Here is a 20,678-nt window from a genome sequence, read left to right as displayed (position 1 = left end):
TGGTTCTTTACCCACTAGGCCAAGACGACTTGCAAGTAGTAAACAGAATATTTTTAACTTCCTAATAGAATTGGCAAATGATTTCGGCTCCATGCCAGATTTTACTATGGTAACTAATATTGTTTATTTTCTTTTCGTAATTCATTGATTCAGAATAATATCTTAACACGGTGTTAATTTGTCGGTGCTTACCGCTATTTTAGTCGAGCCAAACTTAATGGCGGCTCGGGCGTTGCGCGTAGTCGCTGTGCAGAAACCCGATTGAGGTGCCTCAGCAATAAAATAAATGTGCGTGATATATTATAAATAGATGTTGCATTATATGCATAGTCAATATGACGAAAATATACATGCAAATAGATACGCAAAAGCCCAAAATATTCACATCAATTTTTTTTTTAAAATTACGTTTATTTTCTCAGTTTTTCGACAAAAAAATCCACAAATGAGGCACCCCAAGATAGACACGATTGACAAATAATATATAAGTGCAATTATTTTGCATTTGCATATGCAATATACGCGTAATCCGATGTCTAGTTATGACTGCAGAAACATAAAATCCGTAATGTTTGGATCCCAAATGATTAATATAAGAAGGATTACTATGACTAATGACTACATTAATATATATCAGATAATCTTGAACATAGACGTATAAAATAAACAGAAGGGTCATTCTGAAATCTAATTTCGTAAAAGATAAAACACTCAGTATGATACATATCATGAAAGCGTCATAAATTGTGATGTTTGTCTTCGAAATAGCATTTGTTTGATGTTATGTTGATACGTTCTCAGTGGATACTAAATGATATTTAATTTGCAATTTTATGGCCGGTTTCAACAACTTTGGACGAGTATCAAAATTGGGTTTACTTACCAGATTTTTCCACGCCAATGGGAGTTTTAATCTTGAATTACTGTTAAGTGCCGTACCGCGTCTTTTGTGCAGCTAGTTTTTATTAAATGTTGTAATTTTTTAATGCAATTCGCTTAGAAAAGTAGGAGCCAAAATTCTAGATGCGGCCTATTATAGCTGTCGTATTACATGACTGGCTATTCCAGCTGTAAATTTTCGATAACCGCAGTCTGTACCTCTCATACGAAAAGGGACAATTCAATAAACTTTCAATATCGTAGGTCCGATTCTGAGAAAAATGACAAGACTATTTTCTCTATTTGTCTGTTCCCGGACTGTTTCGAAGGGCACGTTAAACTGTAGGTCCCGGCTGGTGTCATTGAACATCCTTGGCAGTCGTCACGGGTAGTCAGAAGCCAGTAAGTCTGACACCAGTCTAACCAAGAGGTATTGGGTTGCCCGGCCCGGGTAACTGGGTTGAAGGGGTCAGATAGGCGGTCGCTCCTGGTAAAACACTGGTACTGGAAGCCGACCCCAACATAGTTAGGAAAAGGCTCGGAAGATGATGATTATCTGTTCCTTGACTTGTGTATTCGTGACCCATTTCATGTAGTAATAGGACCTAAAGTACTACATATCATGGTCCGCCCACTTCTACCAAACCGTCATTGATAACCACAGAGGAAGGAAAGATGAGCGGAGATGTCATGAGGCAGGTAGATCAGGGCTGTGGGATTGTTCGAAAGGGTTACCGTGGCTCTTGTACATAAAGGGCTTAAGAAAGCACATGGTGGGTTTTAGTCAATATGATTCTGATACTCCCTCACGCTGCGACCACAGCAGGAGTCATTTGATGATTTCTTTTCAAAACAAAAAGCAGGTAGGTCAGGCCTTCTTTTAGTTGCACTACGTGCGGTGGACGCGATCAAAACGATCAGTTAACTAACGAGGAGTTCGAATTTCCTGACACATCTGTCAAAGATTGCTCTTCATTGATTGGAGATTTGGTTTAAAAAACATGGGCGGATTTCAAAGAAGGCATATCAGGGCGTAGCCAGTAATTTTCCTTGTCTTCCAAACACCTATTTTTAGGGACGCCACTTAATAGATTTTGCGTTATGACATCTCCGTTCGTCATTTTGTTCTCCACGTTGGTAACTATACCTCGTAAACGGAGTATACACGATTTGCCGTCAACCAGCAATTTGATCGTGAACGTTTGATATTTTGATTGCGTCTGGAACAGGTAGTTTCATGACCTTTTTCATTAGACTGTGAGATGGAAATAGCACCGAAAAGTTTAACGATAATTTTGAGCTGATATCTTTGTTTGGACTAAAGACAGAGGAGATCGTGGCTAAGTAACAGTAGTACGGTAGTACGGAAACTTGGAGGGTCTCGTTATGATACATAGTCGCCTTTCCCCTGACCGACAGGGCCAAGAGTTCCTTAACTTTATGATTGATTTAATTAAAAACAAAAGCTCCTCGACTGTGACACCCTGGACGTGTCTTGTTGTAGTTACTTTTTAGTTTTGCTTATGAATTAGAATGAGCGTTTACATTTCTCGCTTATACAATAATAATCTGCCAGATATACAACAATTGAGAAAAGCTATGATTTAAGTACCCATCAACACTAGACACTTTAATTTTAATTTATTATCTGGATAGGTCTATAAATAATTCATAAAATGGTTCGTTCATCTTAATGGGAGCCCCCAGGCAAATGATTGGTTTAAATTACAATTTTATAAAACGATTGTATTCATTTGCATCTGTAATTCGATATCATCATGCAACGTGCAATTATTCTGTTATTTCTAAACGTTTTTCCTTAAATTGATCTGATTACATCACCTACTCTTTTGTATGGACTCGTGCGAGACTTGTTTACTAGTAAACTACATTCGTGATTACCCTGTGTTACGCGGACTAGCCCATCTAGATAACGTACGCTCGTCCTGTCTAGCGCACTCCATCCTGCACTAATTAACGAACATTTATACTCAAAACACCCGCGAACATGCCAAACGTAATCACCCGCGATAATTGACGCTAAATATCGAAGATATTTCACTTTCGATTGTACGATGTCGGCCGCTAAAAATATCTATATTCTAAATTGCGATATCACGATTTCATTGACCAATAATGTAGTGATGTGTAAGTGTTAAGTTGTGACAAATAATGTGAGTGTGTTCGCGAGCACTTGGGCGGCGGGTGCGTTCGGAGTCACCGGTCAGATCAGGCAAGCTGTTTCATCTAGTTCCTAGTTCCCAGTTCCGGAACCGCTTGCTACTATCGGATATCGGTCGCTTACACACTGGCGTTGCATAACAATAACGTCTCGTGACGGCGACGTTATCTCTCAGTACCTACAGAGATGCCTCCGCGGTCTAATCTCCACGGTTCTACTAAAATATGCAAACTACAATAGCGCGTGCTGAACGTTTCATGTGAACAAGTGTTAGTGTTTGTGACAGTGAATGGGCCGATATGGCTAACTATTTTAGGTGGAAGAAAGGGAAAAGGGACGAAGATGTGTTTTATTCGGAAAAGCCTCGTAGTCGGTCTTTGGATCCCAGGTCCTTGGAGTTGAGTGGTATTAGGCTGGTGGCACAGTATCATCAACAGCAACAATCGAATCAACAGGTATTTTTGATTATATTCATGTTATTATCAACAAATAATGTTTGTAAAAACCACAATGTCTTAAAGATCAATAACCGCTTAGGGTATATATCTATTTTAGTTGATTACATCCTTATAACATGGGGTTAATTATTATTGACTAAGTATAGATACGATCATAAATTATATCTATTTTGGTTCGACATTGCAAACCACGCGAAAATTTTTAAAATCAAATGTTTGATTTATAAAGTCCGCCTGATATCGAGATTGAAACATAAATTATGACATTTTAATCGCTGTATTATGTTGCTTTGATATGCGCAGTGTTTCATGTTGTGTTTTTTAAATACATGATAACATTGAATTTTATTATAATATATATATTGAATTTAACAATGACCATTAGTTTGTATTTCTTGCTGTCTGCCTACGCGCTGTTGAGAAAAGGTAAACGACGTAGTATTCTAGGCCAACTTTATCAAGTGTCTAACACCAATTTTAATACTTTTTCCAATGGTTTGCCAAAACAGTCCTGTGCTAAAACCGATAATGCAACATATCCCCAGTAATTCGAGCCCAACACACAATCAGTTCATTTTAAATTGAATATGCCGATAACCGACGACAGGACGTTTCAATTTGAAGTGGTTTTATTGCTCTTCAGTACTTATTATATAGCTTAATGCAATCAGCGCATTGATAATGGCGTTATTGATATATCACTGATAAGTAAGTCTTATGTACTACATTACAACATATGCCTACAAGTTATTTTGGCAATGCGTGGTACCTTTGTTCCCTATTGTCATGTGGCCTCGATTTCGAAACAGAAGACTTAACCTGTCGATCCCGAAATCTTAACAATAAGTTAAGCATAGAGACAGTACGTAGATATCTTTACTTCTATACTTATTTAAAAGAGGAAAATTGTTTGTTTGTAACTGAAAAACTACTGGACTGATTTTAAAAACTCCTTCACCATTAGAAAGCTACATTATCTGTGAGTAACGTAGGCTATATTTTACCTCGTTACGGGTAGTAATTCCCACGGGAGGCGGGTGAAACCGCGGGAAAACGGCTAGTTGAAATTAAATTCAATTGTCAATCTGGATCGACCGTGAGCTCTGAATGGTGATTGATGATCACTTTGTTCTACGGTAGTCACACAGAATTTTGCATATAGACACCATTTGTATGGAAAATCGTTTTGCATTTTTGATGTAACTATTGTATGAGTTGTTTTTAGTTGAATGAATAATTTAACTTTGGTTGAAAGTCATGGTATCTGGTAGTTTAAAGTGATGTTATTAAAGACCCTACACTATTAGGTATGAGTTTTCCGGATTGTGAACTTTTTGGAAATCGGTTAACAGACAAATATACGTACTTAATAACAATCATACAAACACCTGAACTGAGAACACACTTCTTTCTGAGAAGTCGGTTAGACAATGCTGAAAATTTTCCTATGTAGTGTTACTCATGAAAAAATTATTTTCTAAAGTAAACAATTTACAAAGCTGTGTCACCTTTTCCTCGACATTTAGTGTGACGATAGCCCCATGACCCAACTGACTATTTTCATGTTACCACCTCAAAAGGTAAACTTTATTCATGTTACGAATACGTAAACTTGTTGACGCCTATGTCCGAGTAACACGCATTATTCGTACATGCAAATTGTGTTGATAAACTACAAGCTACGATCCGCACGACAGGTGTATCGTGACGAAATTTGTTTACGATGCTACGAGTATATAGAGAAGCTATGATTGTAATGTTTTTAGGGTTATATACTCAAAGGGAAAAACGGTACCCTAGTTCTATGACTTCGCAGTTCTTTAATACGCCCGTCTGTCAACAGGCTGTATTTCATAACTCTTTTTACAGATGATGTATTACTTATTGTTGCTGCTATAACAACAATAATGAAAACTATGTGTATGATAACGTGGTATTTTATTATACCTATTTGCCGTTTTCCCGCGTCTTCATAAGTAGTAAGTCTTACCGAAGACACTACTGTCCGTACCGGGATAAAATAAAGCCTGAGTTACTCGGGAAGGTTGTAGCCTTTAGTCAGTGAGTGTGCAAGTCTGAAGCGCACTTACCAAGTTTTTTATACCAGAAGCCGTGATTGTAAAACGCACGAGATTCGATAAAGTCATTTGGTCGGAAAACACTGCGATCTTATCGCTTAGTTTTCGTGTTATCATGATTGACGATCAATTTGTTAATAATAACCAGCCACCGTTTTACCCATTCAAGGTTTTCCTCACAAATAGCGCTTGTTTTGTATTATTACTACATAGGTAATGCCAGTGGTTTCATCTGGCTGCTCAGGAAACTGCTTCCCGTACCTGGATAAAAAATATCCCATGTGTTTTACTGCCTAGTTCTGTCAAAATTCGTTCGCCCATTTGCGCGTGAAGAATAACAAACATACCTTTATAATATCTAACGTTTTTGTCGTTTCATGATATTTTTCAGTTTTTCTCTAACATTTTATCACAAAGTAAATATATCTAAGTCTAAATAACGAAGGCGTAGTATGTCACGATACACATGTATACATAGTACGTTTCTATCTCTTATCATTTCCTATATTGTTGTCTATTTGTGTGACCTCGAAGTGTTAATGTCTGCTAACCTTAGATTAACATTTGTGGTCGATATCAGCTGTACTTAGGTAAAAACGTAATGTGATCTAAACGGTCAAGCTAAAATCTCTTGAAAGAATCCCTGTTAAGGTACGTTTTGAATTCATGTTGCCGACCGCACGCTCATGCCGCGACTGCATGAACTCGACCGCATCTGCACTACTGCTTAGCTGCGAGATTGTTCGAAAGAGTTACCGCAGCTCTGGTACATAAAAGGCCAATGACAGAACACGACGGTTTTTAGTCAGTAAGAGTCTGACACTCCCTCACCGCTTCTAACAGCGGGAGGGGGGTAATTTGATGATTTTTGACGTCGTTATAAAAAAGATAGAGAGCGGCAAAAAGCGTTTTGGAAGCAAGCGGCAGCAGCACGTGCAGTCACAGTCACATGCTAGGAGCAAGAATTCAAAACGTACCTTTCACACTAGTCGATCCAATATCAGTGTCGGGCGCCGACCCGATATCAGGGGAAGTAAAATGTGTAAAATATGTATCTCCGATATCCGATTTCGGGCCGGACGGTATGAAAGTCAGTAGGTTGCCCGGATATCTAGGTCAGATAGGCAGTCGCTCCGTGTAAACTGTAAACACTGGTACTCAGCTGCATCTGGTTAGACTGAAAGTCGATCCCTACATAGTTGAGAAAAGGATTAAATTATGATATCCTATGAGTATATTTTTATATGAAACATTGTTTTATTTTACTATTGTATTGTCATGACTGTTCAATTAAAAACAAGTAGCCTAAGGCAATTGTGTGCCCACTTTATTTATACTAACGATTCTTGTCTATATAAATAAGCGTGTTAATAAGATACCTCTTCATGTTTTAATAATTAGCGCTATAATAATATAAACTGGCCTATTTCGTTATCTCTCTTAACAATTCAATCTAATTTTCACTCGTGTTTGATTAACTTTCGCATGACCTTTACAATGCGGATATTGATAACAATCAACAAGGGATTAGTCAATTTATCAAACAGATAAGCAACAATGCTTATAATGAAATATCTTTTTTTTTAATTACCTGGTCTCCGCAGTATCATTCGCGTCCGATGAGAGTTGCTCCTGACATAAAAAGTACCTTTTTCAGGCTCTGGGCATATTCTGTCTAATCGTTACTATCTTATTTAAAAATTCTAAAATCTGTGAGTTTGGCGTTCACGCCAAAGCTGCTTAACTGATTTAAATTAAACTTGGTACCCAGGTAGGAAAGAAATAGGCTACTTTTTATCCCGGTGGGGAAATCAGCTCCTTGGGAACTCAAACTTCTAAGTACGTAAACGTATAAGGCACTGCACATCATAATGCAATTTATTGGTCCTTTGTAGCATTGCATCAGTTCCATTTTCAAATAGCCAATTGTACAAACCTCGATTTATGAAAGAGATATGGGTCAATAATCCTGAAGCTACAATCCAAACTATCGGTTTTTATTAATCTTTTTAAAGGAAATCGTAATGTTTTTTTCTTAAAGAAATAGTTCAAATTAAGCCTGGACTTAATTCTGGTGTAACTATCTTTCTGCCTAGGTTAATTGGGTCATTGTTAGTCTCTAATTAAATAGGACTCTCGAGACTAAAACGTTTCAGAATTTCCATAAAAAACGAATTCTCTTACAAATCGAATTTGTAAGCTACGAGAAGTTGTCAAGGTCTGTCACAAGGCAGCCTAAAATACGTTAACAGACTGCATTGTTTCTTGTGTTTGTTTGAAAAACCAACAATTGTAACTGGATAGTTCTTCACAATAGGCTCAGCGATGCTTGCCATGAGACCCCAGTGCAAGCGAAGACTTGACAAGGCGTGGTTGCCTTTAAACATTGAATATACGCTTTGTGGGTTGGTTAAAAGGGTGATGCTTTCAACATGTCATCTTCAGGTATATTTCCATGGTTTGTGGGAGACGTGAGTCCGACTGTTTTAAGTTTCAGAAGCATTGCTGTGGTCACGCGTTTTTGTGATATTGGTTGTGCCTTAGTATTCGATTGGTGAAAGAACATCTACGGAATCGAACGCGCCGAAAGATTCGAACGATAATTTTTTTGTCATTTTATGAGATCTTGTGAAGCGTTGCACACTTGTGCTCGTCAAATCGCCCGAATCTAGATGAACCCCATAAATGACAGAGGAGTTCTGATGACGTCAGATGCAGTCAGCTGTTGCGTTGCGACGTATATAAAGGAAATATAAACGATTTCTTCGGCGCGTTCGATTTGGATAAAAAGTAAAATTGGATACGTTTGGCACGTTCGTCGGCTTCGGCTCCGATAGATGTGTGTTTACCAGTAGCGACACCCCTAAGTACACAAATTGCAAGTGATGGTATTTTTAAGTTGTAAATAGGTGATGGTAGTTTAGTAGTGTAGTGGGAAGTGTCACAAGTATGATAGTCGTGTGTGATCTGTCAAATGTATGTGTGGCATAGTCTATTTTTGTCCTAGTCTGCAATTTGGTATCTTCACGTAGCTTAAGTATCTTGAGCTTAGGATCATATTTTGCTTGTATCACTTTTAAGCCTGTTTAAAAACTACTTCAACGTTACGAGCTATAAAGGACAATAAACTGTTGATATTATCGCGGTTTCCTACAATTTTTATTGGCCCGGTTCTATCCATGACAACGGACTGGTTATGGAAATATGAGGATGTGATTCAAATAGAAGTATTTTTATCATTTTTGGTAAATATCTATTTGTGGCTTCAAATTGTTCATACTTATTCTTAAGCACGTTTTCTCGATTGTTCGGAGATTTTTTTGGATGGTAATTCAATCTGCTTCTATTTTTATAACCGTGTCCTTAAGATTGGGTTCTGAAGCTGAAGATAACTTTACATTTAGTTGAATATGAGTCAGATCTTTCGCGTAACGTTACACGAGTTTCATTTTAGACGATGATTGCAGTTAAATGCGGAAACAGTCATTATTATGCATGCTAACTATGTGTCGTACATGCAGATCTTCTTTATTTAGCTACTAGGTTTTAGACCATGGTTTTCCCCGTTTTAATTCGCATAAAGTAGGTAGCACTTGAAGAAAATCTAGTCAAAGCATTTTATCGTACGTGTAAATATATTGTTATGTCACAAAACTTATCTAACCTTTCATACTATTGTATAGAGAGGAAAGATTTGACTGTTTGTTTGAATCGAACAAACTCAGAAACTACCGAACTGATTTGAACAATTCTTTCACTGTTAGGAAGCTACACTATCTGCGCTGACCATGGGCTATGTTTTATCCGGGTACGGGAAGAAGTTTCGCACGGATGATACCGCGGGTGATACAGCAAGTCTCATATAATATGGTAACCCATACTATCTTAAACTAACATCATTGTGCGTTAAGGGAGATAGCAATCAAACAAGTTAATAAAATTGTTGTTAAGATATGAACCGGATTTGAGTATATTCGTTTTTTTAACTTTCATAGTGATATAGCAATGTTATTAATACGATGTTATTTTGTCGCTAACTTACATAAAACTTTATAAAGGGCCACTAGGCCTTCTCATCGAGGCACCTGTTTGTCTGTGATACCTATAACCTATTTGGTTTTATTGTTGTGTAATTTAATTAGGGTGGTATGAAGATAATTGATGTGTACATATACAGGAAGGGAACAACCAAAGGTAGTTGTATTGTATGAAAGATGATTTGCCTAGAAATATTGACACTTGTTTGATGACGTCAGACCGTAAAGCCATCAGGATAATGAAATGATGTAACGATAAGTTATTACACTTAAAAACGTCTAACAGTTAAAAACGTATTAACGTTTTTTTACAATGAATTTCAAATAGGTATGTCAGAATCACAAGACCCTTCGTAGGCGAATCTGACATCTACTCTCTTAACCGGTTCCTAATATTAGATTATCGAAACTAGTTTATGTAGATGCCAGTAAGTAAGAACAAAACAAAACACTGCGGCAACAGATTGAATAATTATGATTATTTATTTATCAATTGTTATTAAAGCCGTAGGAAATATACAGGCGATTAAGAATACCTACAGGTGCGATTGCATTTGCTAGTTAATTGCTTAATTAAAGAAATTAATACAGTATTTGTATGCAGCGAACTTGGAAATGTAAATATTTTATTACTAGCGGTTTCCCGTGGTTTTATCTGCGTCCGGTATTACTTCTTACATCCGGATTAAAAGTATCTTTTGTCTTTTCTCTGACTCTAGACTATTTGTGTGCCAAAATTGATACAAATCAGCTCAGTACTCACTTTTGGCGTGGTAGTATAAATGCGGCCTAGCTCTATCGAGTTACGTTTAGGTTAAGTTTACCATGTCTTTTTATCCAAAATAAGCTGTCTGGAGTAAAAGAATGTAGTATTATTTCTAAAGTAACCAAACACCCTATATTCTTAATATAATCTTGGGAAACCCAGATTTTCAGCTGCACCATAACGTATACCGTAGGAAAAACCTAGATAGATAACTAAAAAGTTTTAAAACCCTACATAAAATTATTAAAGAAAGTGCCACTCTATATTCAACTCTCTATTAAATATCTTCTAAGCTAGTTAACTACGAACAATTATAATACACATTCTTTGTTAACACCATCAGGGAAACTTTATAATACGAATACTTTTGCACCAGCAACACTTCAAGCGATAATTATTTCAGAGTACATAGTTCAGCTTCAGTAACATCGATATTCTCTAGTATCGACACAAATTGTTTGCACTGAGAAAATATTAATTAGAAAACAGGTGTTCTAGATATTAAACAATGTTTTCTCATTTTAGTTTTTGTATTTGTACTTATTATTCTCGAGATTAAACAATGTTTTCTCATTTTGTATTTGTACTTAATATTCTCGAGATTAAAACATGTTTTCTATTTTAATTGGTGCTTTTTGTTTTTCTATAAAGTGTTTTGAAAGGAACGTTAAATTGTTGGGTCTGGTAATTTGAACATCTTTGGTAGATAAGGGTAGTAAGAAGCCAGAAATGCTGACAAGTCTTGCTAGGAGTATCGGGTTGCACAGGTAACAGTGTAGGTGGGCAGATAGGTAATTCTTCTCTGTAAACCACTGATTGTCAGTTACATTGAATTGTAACGAATAGATATGGAAATAATAACTTGAAATCTATACTTGTATATACTTAATTCATATTATTTTGTGTCTTGACAGGGGGTTATATCAGGCTCTCCATTATTCGGGAGTGTGATATTTTATTAAGTAAATGAACGATACGAAATGCGCATGAAACCCGGGAAACAGTGACTCTGTAAATAAAATACATATGCAAGGAGCGATAGAAAAAAAAAAACAATAATAATCTCTTTGCAACGGTTCTGAAAATCTAATCTTGTTTAATTTCTATCACTTTTAATGTCGCCAGGAATGCGCGAGTTCACGCCTATTTATTTCCAACTGACATTCATAGACAACATTCAATCAGTAAGAAAGGCATACTGCGAATGAATCACGACTATTTACATCAATAATGACTTACATACATACATTATGATAATTGAATTCTAATATGTAAACGTGACGGTATAGATTTTACTTGTCAACTAAATAATGCACATTCACGAAACCTGCATCGTTGGAGTTATCAATACGAATACTAAACGATATATTTATTTTTAATGCCAATTTTCCGCGGTTTTATCTCCGCCTCTTAGGAACTACGGGGATAAAATACAGCCTATGTTATTCGGGAAGAGTGTAGCTTCCCTAGAGTGAAATAATTTTTTCAACTAGGTTCAGCAGCTTCGGAGCCTAAAAACAAACAAAAAAACTATTTTAGAAGCAACGACACAGGTTGACTTATCAATGCACCAAAATAAAGTGACGTTTATCACTACATACTACATAGTATGAAACGAAGTCGCTTTTTCTGTCCCTATATGCCATATATGCTTAATCAAAACTACGCCACGGATTTTAGATGGTTTTTTTTTTAATAGATAGCATGATTAAAGGGGAAGTCTATAGGCATTGCACCCGTGCGAAGCCATGGTCCCTAGTTAAGGTAAAAGTGATAATAATCGCATGCTATCTCACCTAACGTGGAAGAGCCTCACAGAGGCTGCTATTTAGGTCGTCCGTAAGCCGTCCGTGAACAAAGACATCGCGATGCCAAGGTGGCAGGTAAATTGCGATGGGATAGCTCTGCTGCTAATGGAAATAATACCTACGATATCTTTGTTATTCGAATAATATGAATATTTTTCTTCCGGTCTTGGAATTAATTCCATATATGTACTAATGATCTTGGTTGGTTCAAGTTGATCTTTTGCGGTCGATTACAATATGGAATACCAATCCATAATTTAGGATCTGACTCTGACATGTTAAACGATTTCTTACTTTTTGCTTTACAATACATAACAATCGACAAACCGGAATTTCGATCCAATTTTCTAGTCTTGGATTGACTTTTTTATGCAATTGTCAAGTTCAGCTATTGACATGGTAGTCTAGTCTCTGATCCAGGTTTAATTTACTCTTTTATCAACAGATTCCCACGTTCTAATTTCGAATGCACTAAAGTTAGTTCGGAAACTAATCGAATTATCAACAAGTTGCATCTGCAAGCTCCTATATAAGTCTGTATAATCCCATGTGTACTGATTAATTCAGCTGGGAATAGCATGTGTGACAGGCTAATCCCCTTTTATCTCATCCATTTGAAACTGCAAGATGGAATTTACCGAACGTGCCATCTGCATTATTGACGGATTGAAAACATGACCTGCTGTTTTGCTTCGTATGTACATTCCTCGTTTTGTTCCTGGAATAGATACGAGTGAGAAATGAGTATATAAGAGGAAGTTTGAAAGTAGTACCGGTAACCGAAAAGCTATGCGTTTGGCTGGTTTTTTCATGCAATGCGGAGGAATTTGGATCATGTTGTGAGGAAGACGAAAGAAACGATGGATGGATTGTGTGAAAGTATAAATAATTTATGACTAGAGAGAACGTTATCTGTTAGATGACGGCATACAGAGGAGTATGGTAAAAGAAAACATGCTGTCCATTGCAGTTTGTTATATTTTAAATTATTTTGTTTGTACTGCATTATTTCTTTCTTTTTACTTTTAATGTTTAACCCCTTAATAATACTTTTTAGTTGAACAGTCTAAACTAATACTAACTGTTGTTTCTCATATTTTTAAGATTGTGTGTATGTATCTTATTTGGTAAGGTTAGTCCGTGAATGCAACGAGACTATTGTCAAGATGTTTGTCTAACAGTGAATATTTGTACGTACACGGTAACCTTTAAGCCAGGTGACTAAACAACGTGGCTTGGCAAATAAGCTGGTATTGACGCTCATCCATCTATTTGCGTTCGTTAGAGCAATTATTGTATAATAGTAACGAGTTGTATATCGTTTGTGTTCTTTATTCTGTTCACAAATATAGGGGTAAAGAGCTGGGAGAGCGTTTTTTTATGAGTTTGGCAATAATTTATCATTTTGGTTTTTTTTTGTCAGTGTTTAAAGTGAACATATAAAAGTCCTAGTTATGTAAACTGCTGTCAACACCCAGCCACCATTTTTCACGTATCAAATTCGAATATGAAGCGTTGCACCTCTAAATCGATAGCGATACGTGCCTCTGAATTCTGCTAACGACACTATTTCGCAAAAACTCTCGTCAGACCCTCAGGCTTTTAAAAAAGAAAGCCAGCGACCCGAATGTGCCTATTTGAATTGGGTCCAAATAAAATCTATAGGTATCGGTCGGTTTTTGTCACAGATCAAATAAATTGCTGACGAAGTCTTCTGTAGAATGATTGTTATGCTGAAATATTGTCTTGTGAGGAGCTCATGGCTAAAAAACAGCTCCATGAGTCGCAAAGATGTGTCGAAAGGCCATTATGCTACGGCTTGGGAGTCAGAAACCAGAAAGTCTGACAGTCGGGTATCGGGTTTTTCGGGTTATTGGATTAATGAAGTTAGAAGGGCTGTCGCTCCAAGTTAATCACTGGTATTAAGCTCTATACTGTTAGACTGAAAGCCGATTCACTGCTGGGAAAAGGCTAGATAGATGAGATAGTTAGAAAAGGCTAGGCTGATGAGATGCAGGCAAGTTCTCTTGTATCCTTTGCCATTAACATCTTGACACGCTCCTGTAAGTGGATTGATGGCAATAACATACATCAAAGGTTCAATTATTCGCCTTGCACTCCGCTTTGTCAGACGTTAAGGCGTTGATTGTGCCGTGACACAGCAACGTTCTGTGTCGTGTAGTCTGATGAGGATATGCAAATGGGAATCTTTGACTTATTAATGGTTAGAACGGTAGAGGAGTTAGACTGATGGTGTTATTGCTGTGGTTGTTGAACTTACTCAACATGTTATTTTAACATTGTAACTCGAAGCTCGAAGTACGGCTACACCTAACTAGAAAAATAACCTATGAGATATAGGTTTCACATAACTTTAGCCACGGGTGTGCACCTATGGCTAAGGCTCTAGTACCGATGACTTGAGATTGTTATCAGCATATCAAAGTTTATGAGGCAAAACTGCAAGGGATATTTGCAGACATTATTTTGAGAAAAAGGTTTTTCTATTTTAAATTTTTATCCCATCGCTTTTTAGCAGCACCAGTTTTCAGCTTTATTCATTTGTATTTTTATTGATAAGACTTTTCATTCATTCATTTTTAAATTGAAAATTCTTGAGCATAATTTATCGCTCTCTTTTAGGTAGCATCGTCAAGAAAGTACTGCATTTATCATATTCGTAGATCATTTTTATTACAATTTAGATCTATTTCTTTATATTATTTTAAAAACTATTGAATTACCCACTTGCTTAGTAAAGACACTATTTTTGTTTTTATTTGTTCTCTGCTTTGTTTTTAGTTTTTCTATAATTTGTTTAATTTTTTTCTTTTCAGAGGGTGATAGCTCAGCATCAACAATATGCAGCAGGTAAGTCGCTTTTTTTTCTCATCATCATGCTTTAATTTATTTTTTAAACTATTTTATATTTGTTCTAAAAGTAATATGTTGAGATATTTTTTAATTACACTGTAGGCAACAACGTTTTCCCCCCAAGTCAAAATCATAATTTCTTGCGGATTTTTCGCATTAAATCCTGAACAGCGAATCATAATTGCACTAAGATGTATAGATTGTATTGGAAATATGGTTTGTAGGTTTATTCACAAAAATAAGAAGTTTTAATATAGTAGGTAAAGAGGTTATTAGGGTTCCAATATCACGTTTTCCGTGAAATATACCACATGAAAATAGACCACACATAAAAATAGGCCCATTGTTAGTTCCTCCTCTCGATTTACTCCTATTATAAAAATATGTTGTCATTTTTAACAAAGAGAAATGTCATCAGAACTTGAAAGGTTTGATCGCGGTGATATCTGCTACCGATCCGAAAAATGCGTTGTGTATTCACAACAATACATTTTCAACGAATTGAGCAGCCTTTGGGAAATTAGCGTAAGATAATTCGTGCACTGAATACTGCATACGGCTTTGTTATTGAATATTCTACATAGGTCATATTTTTATGGTTCTGCTTAATCAATGTAACGTCTAAGTAAACGGCTACGACTAAAAATTTCTTATATAAAACTGTTAGCTTTCTGCAAAGGAGTTTTCGATGCTTCATAAGGCGACTGAGCACATTAAATTCAAAATATAAATGTTATCAAAAGAGGGCTTCGACCAGCATCGCGGAAAATATTATTTTCTGAAAATATTTCTGCCGTGCAATTTTAAGGCTTTTCCATGCACCTCATTTTACAAAAAATCTTGAAAAGTTCAAAAGTAACGAATCTGAATGAAATACAACATAAAGACGTCCTTTTTAAGGTTTTTTAAAAAGCGTTTCTAAGCGTCTTACGGACTTTCAAAGACTTGACTGGTACAGAAAAATGAAAATGAAGAAAATAACTTTTACCTACTCTATTAATGCATTTTTATTGGTACAAATATTAATATAGGAAACACTCTTTTGCAACGAAACAAATAGCTATTTGCGTATTAGTTTGACCGTTTTGACCATGTATCAATCGTCATACTTGAAAGTATCATGCCTGCCTTCGGCTTTTGTTTGTACGCGATACATTCATAAACAGATTTTCTTACGGTATTCATCGGCAGACTGAGGATGCATGATGAAGATTTAGTTCTAGGTATATCTTGGATATCAATGACTGTGTTTCCGAGAGCACGTCAAACCTTAGGTTCCGGCTGTCATTGAACGTCTTTGGCAGACGTTACAACTAGTCAGAAACCAGTAAGGCTGACAACCGGGTTGCCCAGGTAACAGGGTTGAGGAGGTTAGACAGGCGCCCCTTGCAAAACACTGGCACTCAGCTGGATCTGGTAAGACTGGTAGCCGACACCATAGTTGGGAAAAGGCTCGCGAGGTCGTGGTGGATATGTTTTAAATTAATTTTACCCAGTCACAGCCGGGGCTAGTTATAGTATAGTATTAATTACATGTAGCTAGGTGCTCAGTCGTAAGTGTGTACAAAATAGAAGTAAATAATAGGTACATACTATATCTTCCGCATAGCAACCATCAGTCACGTGGTTCGTAACTTATTTGCACATTGTTTTTATGGCGAGAACGGATACTGTTTATCATTAATACATATTACGTTGAATATATGCCTACTTATCTATGTAAATAAGGTAAAAAATATACAAACATGCCTATTATTATATGTCCAAAATGGTAAACTAACACGTTGATTCTTTGTTCCAAAGATTGACTGAAAAAATTGCTATTAGCAATGAGACCGTCTTATCAATATTATAAAGCTGAATACTTTGTTTGCTTGCTAGAATGTAATAATATCAGGAACTACAGGTCCGATTGGAAAAATTATGTCAGTCTTAAATATCCAATTTGTATGAGTTCGTGCAGAAGTTCCCTCGGGATGCGGGTCAAACCGCTGGCACGAGCTAGTACAGAATATTTTGTTCTATTGTAAATTTTTTGATTACCAATGCTTTTTAACATTTTAACGGGATTCTCAATATCTCTAAGTATGAACTACGAAGTTATTTTCCAACTTTGCCAATTCTCGTGTATTTCATGAATCTGTTTCAGCCTAGAGGAGATAGAAGGAATGTACATACACGTTCACTTGTAATCAGACACTCGATATATGCGACGAATCGAGGAAAATATTTGTAAACACATCTTTATAGGTTGTTGTTAAACAAACAAACAAATATCGTTGTTTAGACACTTTATCTATATCCATTAATATTTTTCCTGCTTTGTCAATTATTATTATTATATCATCAGTCTTTTTGTCGTTCCACTGTTAGAAGCAGGCCTCCTTTCACATAGAGAAAGATTGAGCGTTAATCACCACGCTTACTCAATGTGGTTTGGAAATTTTATACTTATAGGACTTACTGGCTTTCTCAAAATGTTTTCCTTCACCTTTAATAAGTCAATAATTATGTCAATTATTTACACGCGTCCCTTGGTAACTACTGCACGTACAGGTATAAAATATAGCCTACGTTACTCGGGAAGACTGTAGTTTTCCAACAATGATAGACTTTTTTTTAATCGATTCAGTAGTTTCGGAGCCCTTAGGTAAACAGACAAAAAAATGTTTTCGGTTTGCTATGTTAGTTTAGATTAGTTGTAATAATAATTTAAATAAAGCCAACACACTTTATATCGTGTGGTTTGTTGTATATTATGCAATGTTTTTGTAGAGACATTTTCCTGGATTGAAACCGTTCAAGTCAGTTCATTGGGTTATATTTTATGTAAATATTACCTTGTTAGTCTTATTGTTTACAAAAAAGTTTTATGTTATCTCCATTTATAGATTCGAGGGTTTTCATTAATTTTGTATAAGCAGAGTCAGATGAGGTAACAACGTAAAGTTTCTCAGACATAAATGCATAAGTTGAGCAAAAAGTGGAAAACTTCTACAAGACTACAATTTTATTAAATCAATGTTTTATAAGGTGTTCTAAATGAACATTCATAATTTTTCATCTCAAAGAAAAAGCCTATTTCAGAGGTTTTTCGTTACGCTATCTTTGCCAAAGTTTAGAGTATTATGCAAATATGCTATCCAATATAGGCAGGCGAGAGGCAAGATAGGCTTAATGTTAAAAATCACGAATATTTTCACTGATTCAATAATAGATTTCAAATAATTGATGAATTGGAAATGAGGCTTATGAGGACGAACCGGAAATAGAAATGGAAATAAAAAGTAGAAATGGAAATTATTCAACACTAGCTGTTTCCTGGTTGTAGGTTTTACCGGCTGCCGGGGGAACTGTTTCCAGCACATGGATAAAAACTAGCCTATATGTTAGCATGTTATATAAGCTTTATTTTTGCTAAGTATCATCAGAATTCATTTTATCAATTTTGCGTTATAGTAGAACATACACACCCAATTTTTTCGTTATATGTTGACATACAAATATCCTTAAGAAACTGCCGCATATTATTGCATATGACAATCTGCATAAAATATATCCAGAATTTCATCAAAAATAACATGGTATCTTTATGTTATCACATTTTTAAATTTTTCAACAGTTTGGTTAGTTTGTGAAGTATTTGAGCTCAAATATCTAAGTTTTCCTAACAGCCAGTTTCTTCATCAAAAGTTAAAGCCAAAGTAAAAGTCAAAGTAATGTCTAAAGTTAAAGTAACGGTTAAATTCAAATTTTCTATGAATTTTGCTGTCACTTTAGCCTTGAAAAAACGAATTTGACCGTTACTTTAACTTTAGACATTACTTTAACTTTAACTTTTGATGAAAAAACTGGCCGTAAGTGTCTACAAAGCTGACGAGTGCACTATCTTGTAACTACTTGTTAACTAATGTAAGCTTACTGAGAATTGCAAGATTGATATAACATTTCGCAAATGCTACAATTTCTACTGAACTTCAGTTTATTCGAGTACTTTTGTTATCTAATGAAGACGGCATAATAATTATGTTTATTAGGAAGTTGCCATGTGAAATGAAATGAAATCGCTTATTTTGCAAGTTGGACATTACATCACGTCACGTTACCTTTTACACGTCATTTTAAGAACGCTGGGGTCGACATTTCCTAACTGACTGATACCTGAGAAGAAACGCCGAAACAAACTCAAGGGTCATAGTTTCTTTTAAAGTCCAAACATGTTACAAATCAAATACTATTATGTGTGAGTGGCACTATGTACGCGTAAGGCACATGTATGTCACTTTCTTAGCAGAGGTGCAATAATTATAATCCTTATTTATTAAATGCGAAACTAACCCTGTCTGTCTGTCGTTTTCACGCCAAAACTTCTGAACCGATTGTCGATATAGACGATTTTCCGATTTTAAAGTTTGGTATGTAGATAATCAGGAATCGGAAAAGAATATAGGCTTATTTTTAACCGGGTGCTGAAAGTAGTTCCCAAGGTAAAGCCACGTGATTTTGATCCAAATTGATTATACAGTATGTGTAGTATAAATCAATTTATTTCAATTGAAATAAGTTACAATAGTTAGTGCCTACTATAAATAGTTATGCAATGAAACCTTACATAGAACGTTGTTCCACACGCACTTCTCCGTGTTTCTTTTTGCTAATCCGTATAATCCATTGAATACGTAGTATTACGTAGATACATGACAAATCAAAATTATATGTAACCTTCAAATTCAACATTGATTATTTAAAAAATATAAGAAAACACTTATCTATTTGTATCGGAAATTGCTATTTAATACTTGAAAACTTCGCAATATTTTTTTTGTTTGTCTCACGCAAAACCAAGTGTGGTCAGCATATTGAATGAGTTAAGTTCTAGTAGTTTATGTACACTTGTTCGTATATACCATGTGCTTACAGTGACGAAATAAGGTAGCTTTCCAACAGTGAAATAATTTTTTAATCTGTTCAGTAAATACGTATCTTTAGGATAGAGACAAACAAAAAAATACTTCCTTTTTATTATATTAGTATATTGTATAGTCTCTTTTCAGGCTTTTATGAAATATTGAAAATTCGTGTTTCATCCAGTGTTGCCAACAGCTACTAAAGGCTTGTAGCTAGGAGTTTAAGAGAAAGTTGCTATATTGAGTATTTTTTTCTCCCTAAAAACTAGCTAGAAGTAGCTGAATTCCGAAATAATAAAATACTAAAGAAATAAAACACTGCAGTTAACAAATCAGCTATAAACTTTAATCAACTTAACTTTAATACTGTGAATACCTAATTAACAAATAAAAGAAGACAATCTTTTGCTTAATTATGTATGAGAAGAAGATGTAGAAGGTTCAGCTGCGCTTGATTTGGAATATTTTTCCATAGTACCCATTTTAGCTGGAATCTTCACAAGCCAAAACCACTCAAAAGAGGGAATCCCCAAAGTTATTCCGCACCGATTTAAGTGAGTCGTATCGTATATTGCTAATACTAATTTTGTTTGTCGGGGATGCCACTACCATAACTTTGTTTTTATTTTTTTTACAAAAATATATCATAATCCGAGATCATAATCAATAGTTGCTAGAAAAAGTAGCTA

The 20,678-nt window shown here is 35.7% G+C and overlaps 1 protein-coding gene across 1 annotated transcript in view; it reads left to right on the top strand.

The window, feature by feature from the left end:
* The window catches only part of LOC124644741, a 112,311-nt gene that overhangs the window by 22,662 nt on the left and 68,971 nt on the right, over positions 1-20,678 (top strand). Inside the window, exon 8 of the mRNA XM_047184235.1 lies at positions 15,046-15,079. Within this exon, the coding sequence (XP_047040191.1) occupies positions 15,046-15,079 (34 nt within the window). The remainder of the gene's footprint in view (positions 1-15,045; positions 15,080-20,678) is intronic.

The sequence above is a fragment of the Helicoverpa zea genome, chromosome 31 (assembly GCF_022581195.2).
Source record: "Helicoverpa zea isolate HzStark_Cry1AcR chromosome 31, ilHelZeax1.1, whole genome shotgun sequence".
Lineage (NCBI taxonomy): Eukaryota > Metazoa > Arthropoda > Insecta > Lepidoptera > Noctuidae > Helicoverpa > Helicoverpa zea.
This window is presented reverse-complemented; position numbering and strand designations above follow the sequence as displayed.